The sequence below is a fragment of the Podarcis pityusensis genome (assembly GCF_964106645.2).
Source record: "Podarcis pityusensis genome assembly, chromosome: 4".
NCBI classification, from domain to species: Eukaryota; Metazoa; Chordata; class Lepidosauria; order Squamata; family Lacertidae; genus Podarcis; species Podarcis pityusensis.
The window spans coordinates 75,234,284-75,254,501 of NC_138027.1; the positions used below are offsets into that span (position 1 = coordinate 75,234,284).

Here is a 20,218-nt window from a genome sequence, read left to right on the forward strand (position 1 = left end):
CAGCGATCAATTTTCCACAATGACTTGTCTAAGCAACTCCCTGAAGAACCACCAATGGAGTCTGAAATTTGTAGGGTGGTTAAAAGCCTCTCTTGCCTCCCCCCCTTTTTTGCTTCTGCTTTGTTTCTTTTTGGGATTCTCATTTTAGATGCACCTCACTGGGACGCCGGCCAAACTGAACCTCAGGCAAGCAGCAGCAGAGCATGATGGTTGTCCCACTACCAAGCTCTGAACATAAAGGGGACTTGGATTGTAGCCTAAAGCATGACCACCTCATTATTCTATGTTTAATAGAAAGTGTACACTAAACCAACCCAGTACTATCCAGCAGTATACTGTAGGAGAAACTCAATGCATGGACAAACTCTCTTCATTTTTATTTTCAATGAGGACTTCTTTATAAACTCCTGAAGAAACTTGGTTCCCTGTAACAGTTTGTCTAATACACTGTTTGAAATATGGAATGTATTCATTATTCCTGATTTAGGCAGAAATAAAATGAGTGACTTCAGTGCATGCTAAGGTTCATATAAGTCCTTGTTGCTGTTGCTGTACCGGCAAGGAAACAAACCAGAGGCTGGCTTTCTGTTTCATAAGCCAAGAATGGAAGCCAAGGTTGGTTCTTGGCTTCGCCATTGTCGTTTGAGGAAAACAAATCATGAGTGTTGGTTTGCATGCAACACAAAGGCCTGCCTCAGGTTTATTTCCTCCCTCATGGTGGCAGCAGCAGGAGCGTGAGGAGAATGACTGGAAGCTTCTGAGCAATATAATGTGCACACGTTACGGCTGAAAAGATTCTTTTGCGCTAATGTTTTATACACAAAAACAGTCTAAATGGGCTGAAACAGCTTGGGAGCAATGATGACTCCATCATCCATTGTAGAATAGAAACTTGCTGAAGTGTGCTCTGTGCTAGAGTAAAAAAAAGCCAAGTTTGGTATTAATCAATAGACTATCCCTTTCCCTGGAAATATCACCAGGCAAAATAGCAACTTAAATAATTAACAGATGTTGGCACATCTGCCTTCAAACCAGCTGGTGCTTTTTGGTGTACACAAATGGCAGTATGGAGACAAGGCAAGAGATGAAATTAGGTGGTGTGTAATTAATGAGTTTTTCAGTGTTACATCTCGTGATCAGTAAAGTGATTAGCATTAACTTTAGAGTAGATGAAAGGAAACACTTTCTAAAACTTGTAAAAGAGTTCATTGTCATTTGTTAGCCCCTGACAAAGATATTTAAAATAAATATATAAAAGAGAGCGACACGTTAGCTCAAACTTCTCCAATGTCTGTTGGCTGGGGCTGATGGGAGTTGTAGTGCAAAACAGCTGGAGGGTACCAGTTGGAGAGGACTGCAATAGCCATGATGACTAAAAATAAAAGCAGTGAGTAGAGACTCGAGCATTTGGTTATCTTTGTGATGACCTGCTTGAGTGTTTTCCATGTGTAATCTATCAATATTGTAACTCATCTGAAAAAGTGAATTGCTTTTGCAATCTTCAAGCAAGATGTGACCTCAGCAAATAGTCAATACTGTTACGAGTTCATGAAGTGCAACACCCCCCAAATTCCTGGGTCCAATAAGTGTTAGAATTCATTAAGGTGGGGGGAATTAAACTGCCAAACACAACCCCTGAGTTAAGATCATGTTAACAAGCCAAGCCAGGCTGGTGATTGCTAGTAGTTTGGGTCATTAGTTTTACCCCCCTCTGCCTTAGAACATCTACAGGGTTCAGAGGAACTTGCATTGAGGAAATGACAGGCAGCTTAAAAATGTAATTTCTTATCATTCCTGCATTCACTCCAAAACCATTCTACACTTCACACGCAGCAGAACCGGTAACCACTTCGGATTGCATTGTTGGTGTGCAGTTATCATTTCTTAATGCTTCCTCCACAGAAACATGCAGGAGTCAGACATCCTTCTTGCAACTTTGGAAGGGGCCAGTCAGGGCTTGAGGATGGGACTGTGATATTTTGGATGTGGCAGTGTCCGGTACCTGTCAGTTGTAGTGTAGGCTTCATCAAGAAATCATCTGTCCTTACCCGGTCCTGAGTGTCATCACTGTCCATATATCAGAAACAGGGCTGGTGCTTTCCTTATGCCATTTGGATCAGGAAGACCCCATTCAGTATTGCTGCAGCCCTATTTCTGTGAACATATTGAGCATAGCGGCTTGAAAAATTCAGACACCCCCCCCCCCCCCCGGTGCTTTCTGTAGCGTACTAGTGTGCCTCAGTGGAAAAAGCTTAGCAACACTCCAAGGAATAAAGCAGGCTGAGCAAAAACATACACAGGCACTTAGCACATAGAATTCAAATAATTTTATTTTCATTTACATAAATGTTAAAAAAAACCAACTCACTTAGTTAAGAGAACAATATTGCTGAACTACTGTGCAAAAGAGCCAGATCGGTTTTACACCTCTTGTGGCAGACAATACCCAGAATTTGCTGGGACACAGAGACTCTGCCTACCAACTATGCCTATCCAGTAGACTCAAAACACTACACTGAAACCCTTCCCCCCCCTTTTACCTGCCTTCAACCCATGTTAGATATATCCTTCTCATTACCCCATCCTTTTGGATCTTTGTAATAAATGCTTCTTTTATAACTTCTAGAAATAGCTTGTCCATTACTTCTATCCGCAGAGAGAAGCAAGTAATGTTGGGGCACAGCTGTGCATTCCACTGATATAAGGTGTGCCTGTTAATGGTGGATATTCAATATGCCCACTCACCCCTCACAGAGGCAGTTTCCTCACCTCCCTCAAAAGGAAAAACAGAGAAAGCCGCTACTGAACCAAGACCTGTGCACACAACTAACAACACTGGTGACTTCATGCTGATTCAGTAGCATGCTGCAACATTGCTCGCTTCCCTCTGACAGAAGAGAAAGCCATTTTCTTTCAAATGAGTTGACTCTTTATTTGCCACAAGTAGAGATTCACAGGCAAGGTTCTCTTCTTTCCTAAACCGACTGGGCTTTATCTCAACACCCCCAAAATGTAGATATACTTAAACTTTTTGGCAACTATGGGGATTTACAAGTACAAAGGAAAAGCTCATTCACCTACCTAGGAGCTAGACTGTCACAGATTCCCAAGGGAATTTTAGTATTCCCAAACGAAAGAGATTCTCTTGGAAAATATGCCTATTACTGAAGAACAACAGTGCAAGAAATTGTATTAAACTGCATTCACATCAAGAGGAAAAGCAAACACCAATTTTCACTCTGATTTTTTTAAATAAAAAAATCTAGCCTGTATTCCAGTTCAATATAGTTTTGCCATGTGCTATTACCTGCTGATTCAGCTTTAACATGCAGTGTACACAACTGGTAGACTTAATTCTTTTAAAGAGGCTAAGATGGTTTCATAATATGCAGTGCAATGTTAACTTAGGGAATACCATGCCATACGCATGGCATTATCAGACAAGCAACAGTTTTATTAATGCACTACTTCTGGAATGGTTTTATAACAATTCTTGACAGAAGTCCTTCATTAATATTTCCAATGGCAAATGAAGTACTAAAAATGTAGTTTAAAGGGACTATTTTTATAATTAACAAAATGCTTTAAAGTCATGTCTCATGTGACGCAGTTCAAAAGAGCTCAGATTTTTCACCTAGAAATGTCACCCCGAGGGGAAAAAAATATTCAGTTTCTTTTCATGAGTTGTATAAAACAGTTTTAGAAAATGAGCATTATATGCAAATGTACTGAAAACAAACAGCTTTATAAAACATTCCTAGAAATGTATCAAGCTTCAAAGAAAAGATGATTTATAAACATCTGAATCATGATATCTAATCATCATCAGAATCTGAATCATATTTCTTTCCTCTGATTGTTTTCTTATCCAACTTTGTGAAAGTGGTCCCAAACTTCTTTTGGCTCTGGAAAGGGGGGTCCATCAAGTTGCCACTAAAAGGGGGAAAAAGTTATTTCAATACTGTATGTGAATCGATATTTTTTAAAAACACCACCAAGGCAACACCTGCATTTTATAGTATAAGTCTTGCAAAACGCAATGCCAGATTCTGTTATCTTGCGAGTACAACTGCTTGAAGCAGAGTAGTTCTCTCACTGTTACAGCAGAGGGGACACATATTCTGCTTCCTGAATCTTTCACTAGTACATAATTACAAAAAAGAGCCGGGACTTAGCTCATTCTTTGTGAATTAAAGGTGTAACCTACCAAGTGTATTACATGTTCAGAAATACCTTCCACAATTTCTTGCTGCTTCACAGTTAAAGGAAGGCAGCAACACCAGTTCATTATTTTAAAAAATCCCTTAAAAATGGTCAGTGTACAGAGAAAGAAACTTTCCCCAACAATATAACGATCAATACTCAGTGTTTAGAATTATTTTGTTGCCTTGCCAGAAAGATTCCCTTCTTGATTTTCCATGCTTTAAGTACCTTTAATATTGCACCAGCTACATTAAGAAACAAAAAAGGAGATAATTTCATTTACCTGTAGTTGATTATATCTGCACAACCTAATCGCCACTCTAAGGTCTCTGTGGTGAAGTCATCTGTATTACCAAGATCAGTAAAACCAACCACGTAATCCTGTGTTTTGCCATCTTTTACAAGTGCTAGTGTGGGAATTACTTTGATGCGAAGTCTCTCACACAGGAACGGAGCTTTTTCAGCATTTAATTTGATAAACCTGGTCTCAATGTGCTTTTTTGCCAGTACTGTTAGATGCTTATCTAATATCAGGCATCTGAGGAACAGAAAATAAAACAAAGTGCTTTACAGTGATGAAATGTAGAAATCGCAAATGAGTACGGTAATTTATTATAACAACATACGTATTTGACCTGTCAGTAAGTTTGTTATTACAATGGTCATAATGTTAGCATATAAGTTATTAAATGTTTAACTCAAAAGGTAGATTTACCAAATTTCCCATTCCCTTTGCCCTTGATACTAGGGAGTGGATGTAAAAATATAAAGCAGTGGATCTGAAGGACAATGCTGTCTCTAAAGACTTTAGCAGCCATGTCGAGGCTATAATCAATATTTCAAGTATTAATCTGCACAGCCAACTATACTCAAGATACAACAAATAATCATGGAATTTTCTAAACAAATCTTCTGCTATTTGACAGTCAACCTATTTTGGTAAGTATTTGTGTACTAAGGAGTTTAGTATACCTGAAACTTGTATCTCTGTAAAAATGGCAGACGACTTTATTGCTCCTTTTCACTTGTTCAAAAAAATCTCTCTCACTGGGGATTTCCACATATTCCCCATGTCCATTTGAAAGCCATTCCTGTTTATAAGAATATAAAATGTTAGACATTTGAAGTTAAGTATTTTTGTGTTGTCATAAGAGGTAAAGCATCCCCTGAAATGTTATGTAGCATCAGGAATATTCATAATTCCACCAGTTATTCTGTAATTACAAATACCATCAAGTCTGAAAAATTCAGTTTTATGGCCAAAGACAGTTTCTAGCCCTACTGACATATAGTACCTGCTCATGCAAATATTGTGCAAATATTAGAAAACTTTAAACATCAGCTTCTTTGCCAATTCCTAACCTTATATAATATATTTTTAATATATCAGATGGTGACGTTAACATTTATAATTGTCCAGTGTCACACCAATGGATGTGATGGAAGTTTCTACAAGCTGTGTAACATAGTGACAAACACACATATCCATCCAGTGAATATTTACTTAGATGCAATTCCTAGGGAGTTCAATGGAGCTTCTTCCCAAATAAGTATATACATAGGATTACAACTAAGGCAATCCTATTCATATTTACTTATTCCACTGAACTCACGTTAAAGACTTCAGATAGATTAAATATGCAAAGAGTGGTAAGGCTACAATCCAATGAACATCTACTGCAGAATGAATCCCACTGATTTCAGCAGGATTATTAATTAATTAATTAAATTTCCATACCACCCTTTTTCCGAGGCTCACAGGACAGTTTACCATATAAAAAACAAAAATAAAGAACACAATATTTATAACATTTAATTCTTCTGGAGTGGAGCATGAGTGGGATTGGACTGCATGAGTGTGAGCTACTTCAAATCTCACTTTGCAGCTTTAGGCAAGCTAGTATTCTATCAGCCTCATTCTCATCTGCAGTAGGGAAATAGTGGTGTATCTTATAGGGCTGTTGCCAAGTTAGTGAATTTGATACAGCTATTAAAACAACAACTAATATTAAACAGTTAACACCACTACAAGAAACTTACCTGTTTCTGTTGCTGGGCTTTCTTCAAGCCTTCAAGCCTTCTTTGCTTTAGGATTTCTAATTCATCATCATCCACATTGTCTAGTTTTTTAATCTCAGCATCAAGTTGTTCTTCTACAATCTTTGTTGTCTGAAGCAATTGAGCCTCCAGAACTTTTGAAAACATTTCAGATGACATTTTCCTCCTAAATAAGTGGCACACGCATTAAACCTGTAAAACAGAGTAGATTTTAAATCAGACTCGGATGCAATACGATATCAAAGCTCCACTTTTCATGCATTTATGACCTACAGCAACACCACCTCCAGGTTGTCCTTTTATGTCCAGCGATAACCATGTCCCCGATTCTCTTCATTCCACGAGGTTTCTGTTATGTCCACAATATCAGTGCTATCCTTTTGAGACCAAATATTCCACTTCACCTATCTCAGCTCGGAGACTCAAGGAATTAGCATTTAAACATTTGTATACAGTCTCTTCTAGCATCTTTGGCAGTTTTGTCTTGACCCACTCTGCTGAAGAGGGATGAAGAAACAGGACAGTACTGTACAGCCTATTCTGCTTTCCTCCTTTTAACCCATTTCTGGGTTGTTTTCCCCATTTGTAGTTCTTCCGTTGAAAGTGACAGATGGGCTCACAAAATGTTTGTATCCTTATATGCTCCATAAAACTATGTCCGTATTAGTAATATGCAAAGTTGAAAGCAAACCAATTGAACTTTGATGCTACTTTGCTTTGAAATGGACATAATATATTGCTGACTAATAAGACTTGCTACATTGCACTGTAGAAACCTCGACTTTATTAGCCATTACAGAAATGCATTGTCTCTAGGCACCTGCCCATTTCGCAGCAGCAAGTTTTATTTTACTGCTTTGAAACATTTTTACCCCACTCCTCAGCTAAACAGGGATCCGGAGCTACTTACATAAGATCAACAACAAAGTCTGCTTAATACATAGGAGCCAACGCCTAGGTCATAGGGGACAACCCCCTCCCCAAGTTGATGGGCATTGCCATTCAAATAGTGTGTGTGTGTGTGTGTGTGTGTGTGTGTTGTGTCATGTGATCAATTATGTGGGGTGGGGCGGGGCTTACTTTCTCCCCTCCCCAATATTTCATCCAAGTTGGCGCCCCCTGGCTCAAAATTAGTTTACAGAGAGTGCAATGCAGTCAGGACAAAGGCCACTCCCCTTGACTATGTCTCTAGGCTGCATCAACAGAAGGATAGTGTCCAGATAAAGGGAAGTAATAATGCCACTCTATTCTGCCTTAGACCACACCTGGAATACCGTGTCCAATGCTGGGCACCACAATTTAAGAAGAATGTTGACAAGCTGACATGTGCATAGGAGGGCAACTAAGATGATCAAGGGTCTGGAAACTAAGCTTTACGAGGAGTGCTTGAAGGAGCTGGGTATGTTTAGCCTGGAAAAGAGACTGAGAGGAGATATGATAGCCATCTTCAAATATCTTAAGGGCTGTCACATGGAGGAGACAGCATGCTAGTTTTCTCCTGCTCTGGAGGGTAGGAGTTGAACCAGAGGCTTCAAGTTGCAAGAAAGGAGATTCCGACTAAAGATCGGGGGGCGGGGGACTTTCTAAAAGTAAGAGCTGTTGAGCAGTGGAACAGACTCCCACGAGAGGTGGCGGTGGACTCGCCTTCCTTGGGAGGCTTTTTTAGGCAGTGTGTGGGTGGCCATCTGTCATGGATGCTTTAGCTGAAATTCCTGCATTGCAAAGGGATTGGACTAGATGGCCTTTGGGGTCCCTTCCAAGATTCTATGACCCCCTGCTGCTTTCCCTAACACAGAAAGGCAGCCACGGGACAGGCAGGGCCAACTGAATGCTTTTGCCATGAGAAATCCTTCGAAGGGGTGGGGGGTGGGGAGGCCCTGGCAACTCAGAAAGATACGCCCACCCACAGAATAGCAAGGCCTGCTCGGGGGGGGGGGGGGCTGCACAGATCTCACTCCCAGTGCGGGACTTGGAAGGAACGCAACCGCCGCACCCACACGTACTGCGCGTGTAAACACAAACGGGTCTTTATTGTCCCGCTCTTATACTCACTGCGGAAGCCTGAGGCAAATTAGCGCCCGAAAAACACCCTCCCAGGCCTCTCCACGGACTCCGCTACCGGCCGGCCGCGTACGCCTGCGTCTTAAGGGAGTGTGAGGCACCCGGAATCTCTATTGTTGGCGCAAGCATTAATCGTCAGAGTCCTCGGCCGTTGTTACGTATGCGCAGCACGTCATCGCTTGAAGCACGTTCACTCAGTGGCTTTTCGGGTTTTTAAAATTGGGATCAGTCGCTATGGTAACGCTCGGAGACGGTTGTTTTTGTCGAGGGAAGGCCACACCGGCTGTTACTGCCCCACGAAGCAACGATTTCTGGACTGAGGGGGAACTACCTAGGCCAGAATTTCACGGCACCGCGGAAACTGCTACCGGTATAGTCGCAGCAGTGCCGTGAGCGCCACAAACTACAAGGCCCAGAATGCCTTGCGCTTCCGGCTGGGCTCTGGAAAGGCGTGGCTCTCCTAGGTGCAGAGCGGAATGGTTGCTTACTAGGCAATAAAGCCGATGAATCATAAGTGGGTCTTATTTCTGAGTAAACGCGGAAGCGAGTGGGTTGTTACCAGTGCAATCCCCGCGCAGGTCTATTCAGAAATCTAGTAAATAAAATAAGCCTTAACTGAGTTGGAAGGGGCTGCTGATGCCTAGGCACGCTATGCTGCGGTCGCTTTATTGGTCCATTGTTTAAACATGTCAGAAGTTATAAGGTGCAGCCCTGTTTATCTGGTTATAAACCCCAGTTTCACTAAGCTCAGAGGCACTTGCTTCCCAGTTAATATAGCCTCGGGCAGTCATTTTAAAAAAACAACCTGCATACATGATAACGTTATATAATAAATATATAGCGATTTCTGTGAGTGTCTGCTGTTTCCTGTTCGGGTTTTTTATTTTAAAGTTAGCTGCAGCATGAGAAATGAATTAAAAATGAGACCATGCAAGCAATATAGAAAGGCACAAAGGCGGCGGAGCTTAATTCGTTTTAAAATACTATTTCGAACGTGTCCAGTGATAGGAGCTGAATGTCACCCCCATCCCTTTTACACGCATCTTTCCTCCTCTCATCACTTCATGAACTCTGCATCTGAGGGCTAAGCTTTTGCTATATTCATATGGAAGCGGCTTTCCTCTTTCTACACGTCTGCGGGGGGGGGAGGGGGAATTCGGATTTCAATTCCTGCTTCTTCGGTACGGAAAGACACAGTTCTCAGCTGGTTTTAAGGTTCAGAGGGTCCCAGATGGAAGAAACCATGGTCTGACTCCTACCGATGTATTCGAACTCGTTCCTATTAGTTCCACAATTTCACATTGCCTGCTGTTCAAAATTTGCATTCTTTACGTGTAGCTCGCCTCTCGCTTTCCTTCTGGGACTTCAGACAGCGTCTACAGAGTTCCAAGGTGTCTCTCATCCACGCACCCCGGGGCTCAGTAGAGCACGAGACTAAATCGTGGGTTCGAGCCCCACGTCGGGCAAAATATTCCTTCATTGCAGGGCATGGGACTAGATAACCCTCCCTGTTCCTTCCATCTCTACAACTCTATGACCCAAAGCGGCTTAGCTCCGTCCGCGCACTGAGACGCGTATTATTTATTTCACTTAAATAAAAGCCGCTCTTCCCGCTGCAGTTCCCCCTCCGACCGGAGGAGGCGCCTGCAACCGGGGGCCCCCTCCCTCACTGCCGGGCGCACGTTCTTCTACGCTTCCGCGGCGCGCCGGGTCGGAGGACGAACGGCGCTTGCGCGCGTCAGCGGCTGCCTGCTCCGTGGTGTCGTATTGGCCTCCCTCTCACCATATGTGCCCGGGCGCGTGTGGATGTGGCTGGCTGGGCCCTGCGCAAGGAAAAGGCGCCTGAGAGGCAGTTGCGAGCGCAGCCATGGGCAAGAAGCAGAAAAGCAAGAGCGAGGAGAGGTAACTTGACGGGGTTCATGGCCGAGGGAGGAGGGCCGTGGGGAGGTCGTGGGGTTCCTCGCTCTTATTCCCGGCCGCTGAGGGAGTCAGGCTTCCCTGAGGGGACGTTTCCCCGCATTCCTCGGCGGGGTTCAGGGGAGCTCGTGGTTCTTTCAGGGCCTCGGCCACTCGCTCCTTTCCCTTTCCCTGGAGGGCCGTGGTGGCTTGAGGGGGCCGGTGTCGCCCAGCGCCCTCGGGCGGGGGAACCTCCTCTCCGGCGGGCGCCCTTTGGGGACTCCAGCCCCTTCCTGCGCTGTCAGTCGCTAACTCGGGGTTTATTTCCCGCAGTTATTTCGAGGCGCGCTCCCGTCTCCTGTTTTTCTCCCGCCGTAAAAATTTCCTTTTCTCGGGCAAGTTGCTTTATTAAGCGCTACTCGACCCACCTCTGCTGCAAAGCCGGCGGAGAGGCCCAAGGTTTGCAAATGGAGGCTTGACTCAGCTGCACAGCCATCCGGAAAATCTGGTGCAGTGAGCGTGTGGGGCTCGCAGCTCCCGCAATTTCTTCTGGTGTGTCCGCGTTGTGTTGGTGTCGGAGGTAATCGTGGCCAACTGCAGAGGAACCCCGACGGTTGTTTTTTTTGCAGTGACCCAGGTGTTAATAGTATTGCTGGGGAAGGCTCTTGTCCAAAAACGCCATTCCCGAATGGAGGAGCTTTGTGATACGCCAGTGTCAGGGGACAGGATCTTCTTGCAAGTTTAAAGTACCCTAAATGAGCAAGCCCGTTGGTCAGATAAAGCTTTTATTCCCTTTGGTTACAAATTTGTGGCTTTAATTTTGAACCTGCTAGGTTTTTCAGACAGGTGGCCAAGGCAAATGCCCAGAGTCAATATACTGCATTGTGAAAGAAAAATTTTGGGACAGGTTTGCATAGTGTGTATGGGAGTGTGATGGGAGAAGTTGAGAGAATGGGCGGGGCAGCTAAAATTTGAAGGTAGGACGATGTGAAGTGCTTAATGTGCAAAAACAGACTGTAATGGAACAGTTTTTAAAAATAACATGGTTAACTGGTTTCTGCTCAGCCAATTTGATGCTGAGCAGTGTATACAATTAATTAATTAATTAATCACACTATAGATTCTGAAGTATAGAAGGAAATTGGATGGAAATGACATTAGGAAGAAAATGAAATGTGTGCAGTTTTTGCTTGTTTGTTGTACCTAAGCCTTTGCTCAGTGCTTGAAGAACATGAAACAATTATATGTATAATTTAGCATATGAAACTTTGCTGTTCAGTATGTTTTTGAAATAAAGTGCAAATGCCTAGTTTTTATTTAAACAGTAGCCACAAATATACCAAATTGATGGAGAATACAGGATGATGGCTACATTGCATCCAGTATTGGAGGTAGTATGATATGAATACCATCAGCTGGGGAGCATGAGTGGAAGATGGCTAGTGTCCTCACAGGCTGCTTGTGGACTTTCCATAAGTGGAGGAACTGGGGAGAGCAAGGGGTGGGAGGGAATCACCAGTGCTTCTGAATTGAATTTTATCAGGCAGTAGTTTCTTTGAGGTCCCTTCCCTTCTCCATTAGTCATTCTGTTTTTATCCACTACGGTTTTATGCCTTGAGCTGTAGCCTGTAAGATCCAAAAGGGTATGGAAGACAAAAGAGGGGTGTAGTGGAGCACTCAGTTAATTTTCTTCATTTAAGGCCATATGCTCTGATACTCCCTCCATGATAAATATAAATAAATATAAGTAAAAGAAAAGAGGATCAGAGATAAGAAAACACATTTGATCTGAACATCTTTGTTTATGCTACACTATCGATAAGAATTCACATTGAAACATCCTTCTATATTGCAATGCAGATCAGATCATCAGAAGCCATTAGTATAAAAAGTAGATAAACTTGCTAATTATTATTTTTTAAAAATATAATTTTTATAGCGTTTTTTTGGGTACATTTGGATCCATTCCTGTCACTTGAGGCTCAGGTGGCTTCAGTAGTGCAGTGTGTCTTCCATCAGCTTCAGCTGGTGACCCAGCTGTGCCCCTATCTGGACAAGGATAACCTAACTTCTGTCATCTATGCTCTGGTAACCCCTAGGTTAGATTACTGCAATGTGTTATATATAGGGCTGCTTGTGAAGATGGTTTGGAAACTCCAGCTGCAGCAGAATTGGTGGCCAGGCTGCCAACAAGGGCAAGATGGTTTGAGCATATTACACAGATCTTGACCCAACTGCACTGGCTGCCAATTCATTTCCGAGCCCAATTCAAAGTGCTGTTTTTGACCTATAAAGCCTTAAATGGTTCAGGACCGCAAAAACTCAAGGACTGCCAGGGTGGATTTGATTTAAATCAAATCAATTTAAATCACTTGTCAGTAAGACTTGATTTAAATCATTTTTTTACAGAAAGACTCATTCTTTCTGGTATAATCTTAATATTTACAACTGGGAAGAAGGTCCTGGAACCAGTGAACTCTTATTAGTTGACTGGCAAGCACTTCAAGGTCTCGCAAAGGGCTTACACATTCCAGTTACTATTTCCACCCCTACCTCTTTGGGTGGTGTAGTGGCTAAGAGCGGTGGACTCGTAATCTAGTGAACCGGGTTCACGTCTCCACTCCTCCACATGCAACTGCTGGGTGACCTTGGGCTAGTCACACTTATCTGAAGTCTCTCAGCCCCACTCACCTCACAGAGTGTTTGTTGTGGGGGAGGAAGGGAAAGGAGAATGTTAGCCGCTTTGAGACTCCTTCCGGTAGTGATAAAGCGGGATATCAAATCCAAACTCCTCCTCCTCCTCCTCCTCCTCCCCCTCCTCCCCCTCCTCCTCCTCCTCCTCCCCCTCCTCCTCTTCTTCTTCTTCTTCTATATTCAGGTGCCTATTCTGTACAGTTAACTGTTAGTGCAGTTGTTGGAATACAGTGGGATTGGGAAGAGGTTGCCAGCCCTGATATGCTGGCAAGAGGTTGCCAGCCCTGATATGCTTGCCTCAAGTCTGAGTTGCACAATTATTACACAAAGATCCCAAGACTTGTGGAATATTCTGCTCACAAGGTCGCACTTCCATTTTCACTTCTTCACACTTAGCTACTTGTGCAGATCTATTCAACTCGAAACAATCTGTTCATTGAACCTCTTGAAATTTAGCATTTAAGAGGCAAGGGGTTGATTCTGTGTATATAAATTTGCAAAAGAAGAATGGAATTAAGGTTTTTTCCTCAACTCTGTATGTTTATTTTATAAAAAATTTCCTGTGAAGAAAAGGCATGTTACCTCTGCAGACACAAATTCACACTTTAGAGAACTGCAAAAACAAGCATCTGTGATAATATCTTCTTGTTAGAAAAACTGCCCCAAATAATCTTACAGAAACCTCTGGAAGAGCATGACATTGTGAATGGATTAATGGAATTCATTTACCAAAAAATTTAAACATTGCATATAAAGCCTCGTGCTACATAATTAAAAACAAATGCTTATTTACCGAATAGCCTTTGGACTATAATGTAACTTAAATAGAAAACTATTTTTAGAAATTTTTTTCCTCCAAAAGCATTTAATTTTTTTAAAAAATCCAATTTAAATAAAAATATCTGATCTAAATTTTTTTTCCAATTTCTGTAAAAAAAAATTAAAAACAAACAAACAAAGATTTATTTTTATCCACCCTGAGGACTGCCTTTCCCCATATGAACCAATACAGACCCTGCAGTCATCATCTGAGGCCTTTCTTCATGTGCTTCCTCTGCAAGGGGTCTTGCGGGTGACAACATGAGAATGGCCCTTTTCTTCAGTGGCTCACTGTGGAATGCTCTCTCCAAGGGGACTCACTTGGCACCTTCATTACCTATCATCAGGTGCCAGGCAAAAGTGATTCTCTATAACCAGGCCTTTGGTTGATTAACATTTTATGGCCTTGTAAATATTTTTGGCAGGATATTGGTTTGTTTTTGTTTTATTATGTATTATGTGTTTTCATTTTGTATTTTTATGTTGTGAACCACCCTGTGATCTTTGGATGAAAGGCAGTATACAAAGAACAATAATAATAATTAATAATGTGTTGGCCACTGTTTGGAGAGAATAATAATAATAATAATTTATTTTTTATACCACGCCCATCTGGCTGGGTTTCCCCAGCCACTCTGTTTGGCTCCCAACAGAATATTAAAAACATGACAAAACATGTTGATTTAGTGGCAAATAGTGTTCTGGTTGTCCCCACAATCTCTTTCTGTTGCATTTGCTGAGACAGTTTTCAGTTTTTGCAATATGTGGGTAAAGATGGGGTGACATTAACAATGCTGGGAAGAAACAACTGACACAATAGAAATTGTGCAGGTGTTGAATGTCCCATTTTGATATGGAGTGGGCCTTGCCGCTTCGAAGGAGATGCCAGTGTGGCCATTCCTGGAAAAACAATCCCAACTGATTTAACTGTCTGCCAGTCAGTTTCTAGTGCAGCCAAGGTCCTCCATTTAAAGCATTGTAGTTTTTGTTCTAGATTAGTTAACCCATAACTCTTTTTCTCCTGACTGTGCCCATCATCTTCTCTGGCTTTGCCCATTGCCAATATGCAGCCCTCAGCAGATTATCCTCAAAGGAATCTGGCCCATGAGAGAAAAAAGGATGCCTAATTCTTCTTTAATGACTTCCCGAGTCTACTGCAGTGCTGAGTACATGAATGTGCCAGAATGTTGTGGCAACGATAGTTCGGTATATGCTGCATAACACTTTGGTATTGCAACAACTGCATTGGTCTGATGGGTGACTACAAGAGACAGAGCCTTCTTTGACTCAGTGGAGCCTAACCTTCAGAACTTGCTCCCTAGAGAGACTTGCCTGGTTTCGCTTAAGTTTAAGGAGACAGGTCATGATAGCATTCTGTTAGCAGAGCCTTTGACACAACAATAACTGGTTTTGATTTCACCTTATTTTGTGTTTGCTGCTGTACTATTTTTAATTTTGTTCTTGTTGCTTTGTTGAGCCCTGAGCTGCTTTGTGTTTTATATAGCTATATAGATATAGGCGATACACACGTTTCAAATAAATCAATGGTATAGTAACTGCAGACAAAACCAGTAAGCCTGAACCAGTATACGGTATTGTCATGTAAATAGTACATCCCCCACTTTAAATTATTAACATAATTTAAGTCCTAATCTACAGTTTATAATTTGTTCACATAGCCAGTTTTCTGGCATCCATCAAGCGCAATAGTCAGGTCTGTGTAGATTCTAGGAAACTGAAGATACACACAAATTGAAAGGCTTTTCATTCTTTTATCTGTTAGCAATCTTCTTACATGTACTTCCAGTCATGGACTATTTTCTTTTACATGATATAGAAAATGGAGGACGCTGAGTAGGCAGTGAGTTGGAGATTGTGTTGCAACAAGTTACTAAGGCCTTTGTGCTTACCCCGTCCCCAGTCAGCTTGATGGATTCTTGGAGCTTTGAGTTACTGTGCAGCTTTTGAAAGTACTCCAGCACCAAGTACAACGTTTTCCTATTTTTTCTTCCATTCTGGACCTTAGAAAAGGGGGTGGGGTAGTCAAAACTTGACCATTGCATAGGCCTTCTCTGAAATGTCCTAGTTCAGTTGGTTAAGAGCATGGTGCTGATAACGCCTAGGTCGTGGGTTTGATCCCTGCCTATTCCCATGTTGGGAATGTAATACTATGTTTGTGGAATTCCGTTTGGATTTTTCTTTTAAAAACAGCACATACCTGGCATCCAATTTAAACTGGGTCTTTTATTTGCCGAACACAATTGAGTTAAAGTGTAACTCTGCCATTGATTGTTGTATAATAAACCAACACAAAGTGTTAGTTATTACATGATGTTGCATCAGAACAGGAATTTACCCATAAATACGACTCTTCCCACTTTCCCTGACTCTTATAAAAGATAGGACAGTAAAAACAGATGTATGCCCAACTTGGAACAACTGCAGAGGGTCTCTTTCTACCTTGGAAGATATTTTCCCAACCTCACATTGTTCCATGGACAAGAAATATAACACACAGGGTCTGAAATTGTTGGAATTGTTATTCCAACATAAATTTTATATTCTTCATGGGAGTCCTGTAGGCAGATAAGGGTCAATATACTTATTTGAACAAACTTGCTGGAAGTGCTATCAATCACATTATAGTATCTCCTTCATTATTCACTTCTGAAGTATTAGAATGAACAGAAAGTGACCACTTTCCAGTATCAGTGACCCTATTCCCAGCCAGATGGATGAGGTATAATAAATAAATATTTATTTATTTATTTCTCAAATGCATACAAACAACCGCATCTGCAAGAGTTTGTGGAGAAATCCAGGGTGTAAAAAGACAAATGATTTCACAGACTGAACAACGATATTCAAGAGACACTATATATTAATCGTCTGATGAGCTCACACCAACTTTTTATGAGAAAATCTCCATACCTTGATGTCTTCCTGCAAATTGCCATAGGACTCAGGCCTTATTTGATAACTATAGGGCTCATGTGGAAGCATATCTTCTCCTGGAGCTTTATTTGATTTCTGGAAGGAAATAAGGGCCTTTATCTCATTACAGAAGACTGTTTGCCATTCAGGAAGGTTTAATAAATCTTTACACACTGCTGGTACATGTGCCTTTATTGAGGTGCATTTCCAAGTGATGCTCACTTGGATGGTCGCTACAAGGTCCTGCATACAGACAGACTGTGTATTAGTGGTCAACGTCTGATGGAAGACATCACTCATTATCTGTTAGCCTGCCCCTTAAATAGAGATCCAGGATATCACTTTATGTAGCCTTTGTTCACGCAAGCAAGCAGATAACAACCCAGCAGAAATGGTTCAGTTTCTTTTGAGTGACAATAATAGCTTTGTAACACAGAGAGTGGCCCTCTATGCGCTGGCCACAAAAAAGGGGGGAAAGAGTTAGATAAAATTGCTATATGATAGGTTTCTGGATGAAACATTGGCTCTGGATCCATTCCAGTACGGCTTCCGCACTGGTCATGGGACCGAGACGGCTCTGGTCGCCCTAACAGATGATCTCCGCAGGCAGCTGGATCGAGGCGGGTCGGGGCTGCTGATTCTTCTAGACCTGTCAGCAGCCTTCGACATGGTCGATCACGAACTCCTGGACCACCGCCTTGCCGACGTGGGGATCCAGGGCACAGTCCTTCAATGGCTGCACTTGTTTCTCTCTGGTCGGGGACAGAGGGTGGCGCTTGGGGGGAATTGTCATCGCGCCACTCCTTGGTGTGTGGAGTGCCTCAGGGTGCGATACTCTTCCCGATGCTTTTTAACATCTTTATGCGCCCCCTCGCCCAGCTTGTATGGAGTTTTGGGCTGGGTTGCCATCAGTATGCTGATGACACCCAGCTCTATCTGTTAATGGATGGCCATCCTGACTCGGCCCCAGACACACTGACCAGATGTTTGGAAGCTGTGGCTGGATGGTTACGTGGAAGCCGGTTGAAGTTAAATCCTTCGAAGACAGAGGTCCTCTGGCTGGGACGGGACGTTATGGGATTGGGGGGGGCAACTCCCATCTCTTGCGGGGGTGCAATTAGTGCCAGCACTGTCCGTTAAGAGTTTGGGTGTAATCTTCGATACCTCCCTCTCTATGGAGGCGCAGATTACAGCTATAACAAAGGCGGCATTTTTTCATCTCTGCCAAGCTAAGCAGTTGGCCCCTTATCTCTCTTGCCCTGACCTAACCACTGTGATCCACGCGACGGTCACCTCCAGACTGGATTATTGTAACTCGCTCTACGTGGGGCTGCCCTTGAGACTGACCCAGAAACTCCAGCGGGTGCAGAATGCCGCGGCGAGACTCCTTATGGGGTCTTCGCTGCGAGATCACATTCATCCGGTACTATACCAGCTGCACTGGCTCCCGGTGGAGTACAGGATCAGGTTTAAGGTGCTGGTTTTAACCTTTAAAGCCCTATACAGCCTAGGACCCTCGTACCTACGGGACCGCCTCTCCTGGTATGCCCCACAGAGGAACCTACGGTCTGCAAATAAAAACATCCTGAAGGTCCCAGGCCTCAGAGAGGTTGGGCTGGCCTCAACTAGAGCCAGGGCTTTCTCGGCTGCGGCTCCAATCTGGTGGAACGCTCTGTCACAAGACCTGACATCTTTCCGCAAGGCCTGCAAGACTGAGTTGTTCCACCAGGCCTTTGGTCAGGGCCCAGCCTGACTCCCTCCTCTGGCAACCTGCACAGAACTTTGCTTAACGGTTGCCATTAATTTGATTTTAATTAATTTTTATAATGAAATGTTTTAGAATGTTGGATTATTTGATTGTTTGATTATTTGATTGTTGTTAGCCGCCCTGAGCCTGGCTTCGGCTGGGGAGGGCGGGATATAAATAAAATGTATTATTATTATTATTATTATTATTATTATTATTATTATTGTATATTGCTGTGGTGATTGAGGCTTAATCTGAAATCAAGCTGGATTTGAGTTGTTGTTTCTGGCAATTTCTCCCTCTTGCATCATAGATGCTGGTTTATATTATGCATACTGTGTATGTTATGTATTATTTTATTGCTACATGTTTGTCATGGTGGCTAGGACAATAAACTTGTGAACTTCTACTACCAATACCACTAGATGTATGCTCTAGTGTGCTGTACACCCTTCTGTTTGTAAAAACAATGATTTAATGTCTAGTTTGCCTAAAGCTGAGGCTTGCTGACTTGTTCTATTCCCTGTCTGCTGTGCTGGTGGAAGACACTTCTTCAGGCTAAATTCCTCTGAAAGGGCATTCCCAATTTTCTGACTCAATAGCTTGCAACAGCATAGTATCCTTATAAGTACGAGAGCTAGCAACTCTTCACATTCTGGCTGGATAGAGGAAGGTGTTGTATCTATTTCCTTGCTTTACTTGAAATAATTCTCATGATGCAGTGTGGTGCTAATCTTCTATTAATGTAAACGTATTTAGATGTGGTTGGTATTATGTTTTGAAGGTGTTGAAATTCTTACTGAACAAATAGTTTCATTTCAGAGTGTGGTAGTTTTAGTTAAATTGTATTTTGCTTAAACACCCCTTTTCCTCCAAGTTGCTTATGCTGTATTAATAGCTATTTGATAGTAGTTACTCACTCTGCTGTAATCTCATCAAACAGTACAAATTACTACCTAAATCTAGTTGAATATCTTTTTTACAATGCAACTTTTTGATATTAAAATACTTAACGTTCTCTTAATGTTAAGTATTAATTTGTTTCACTTTTTAGTAAAAGTTGTTTTTTAATTCTAGTGCCAAGGATGACATTGACCTTGATGCACTTGCAGCCGAAATAGAGGGTGCAGGTGCTGCCAAAGAACAAGAGCCTCAGAAGTCTAAGGCCAAGAAGAAAAAGGAAAAGAAGAAACCAGATTTTGAGTAAGTTTGCAAAATCTGTATCTGGTAGCTCTAATCCAACAAAGATTGCAGGAGTACAAAAGGAGGCTTCTGACTCTATGCTTATCCTTATCTGACTGAAGAACTGTTTAGACCAGTGGCCCCCAATTGGCTAAGTACTGCAGACTCCTGTTTTTCAAAAGCCAAGTCATGGACTCCCTACTTTTGAAAACTCTGTGGTAGTTTTTGTTATGTGAATACTGTAGTGCCACCATACCTTCCAACGTGTGCCGGTGCAAAAGCGGGATGCACGTCTTCTGGCTGCAATCCTGTGCGAGTCATGTGACCTGTGCAAAGGCACAGTGCACAAAAATGTGTGTTTTGGGGTGCTGCAATCTTGCGTGAGATGCGTGTCTGGCTGCAACCGTGTGCATTTTGGGGCACCATGTTCTCACTTGAGAGCACGCCCCTCCCAAACAGGGTGTCTCAGACAGTTGACAGGTATGTGCCAAGAACCCCTTGGGTGGGTTAAGCGGATCCCCAATTGGGAACCACTAATGTAGACAAATATGTTTTGCAGGTATATATTCCTGAAGAGTTCCCTCCAGGAGCCAAGCCCATGCTATAATATTGTTAGTAATAGTT

General features: G+C 42.5%; 2 protein-coding genes across 2 annotated transcripts in view; one reads left to right on the top strand and one right to left on the bottom strand.

The window, feature by feature from the left end:
• Positions 1–2,312: 2,312 nt before the first annotated feature.
• TXNDC9 (thioredoxin domain containing 9) lies at positions 2,313–8,701 on the bottom strand. Its single transcript, XM_081003651.1, has 5 exons — positions 8,314–8,701; positions 6,244–6,453; positions 5,176–5,294; positions 4,487–4,741; positions 2,313–3,933 (listed from the first exon to the last, which is right to left on the bottom strand). Exons 2-5 carry the CDS (start codon positions 6,418–6,420, stop codon positions 3,816–3,818), a joined length of 669 nt encoding a protein of 222 aa, XP_080859777.1. The 5' UTR covers positions 6,421–6,453; positions 8,314–8,701; the 3' UTR covers positions 2,313–3,815.
• Positions 8,702–10,045: 1,344 nt separating this feature from the next.
• EIF5B (eukaryotic translation initiation factor 5B) overlaps positions 10,046–20,218 on the top strand; it is a 30,807-nt gene continuing 20,634 nt past the window's right edge. The window contains exons 1-2 of the mRNA XM_081003645.1: positions 10,046–10,224; positions 19,490–19,615. Of these exons, the coding sequence (XP_080859771.1) occupies positions 10,190–10,224; positions 19,490–19,615 (161 nt within the window). The 5' untranslated portion in view covers positions 10,046–10,189. The remainder of the gene's footprint in view (positions 10,225–19,489; positions 19,616–20,218) is intronic.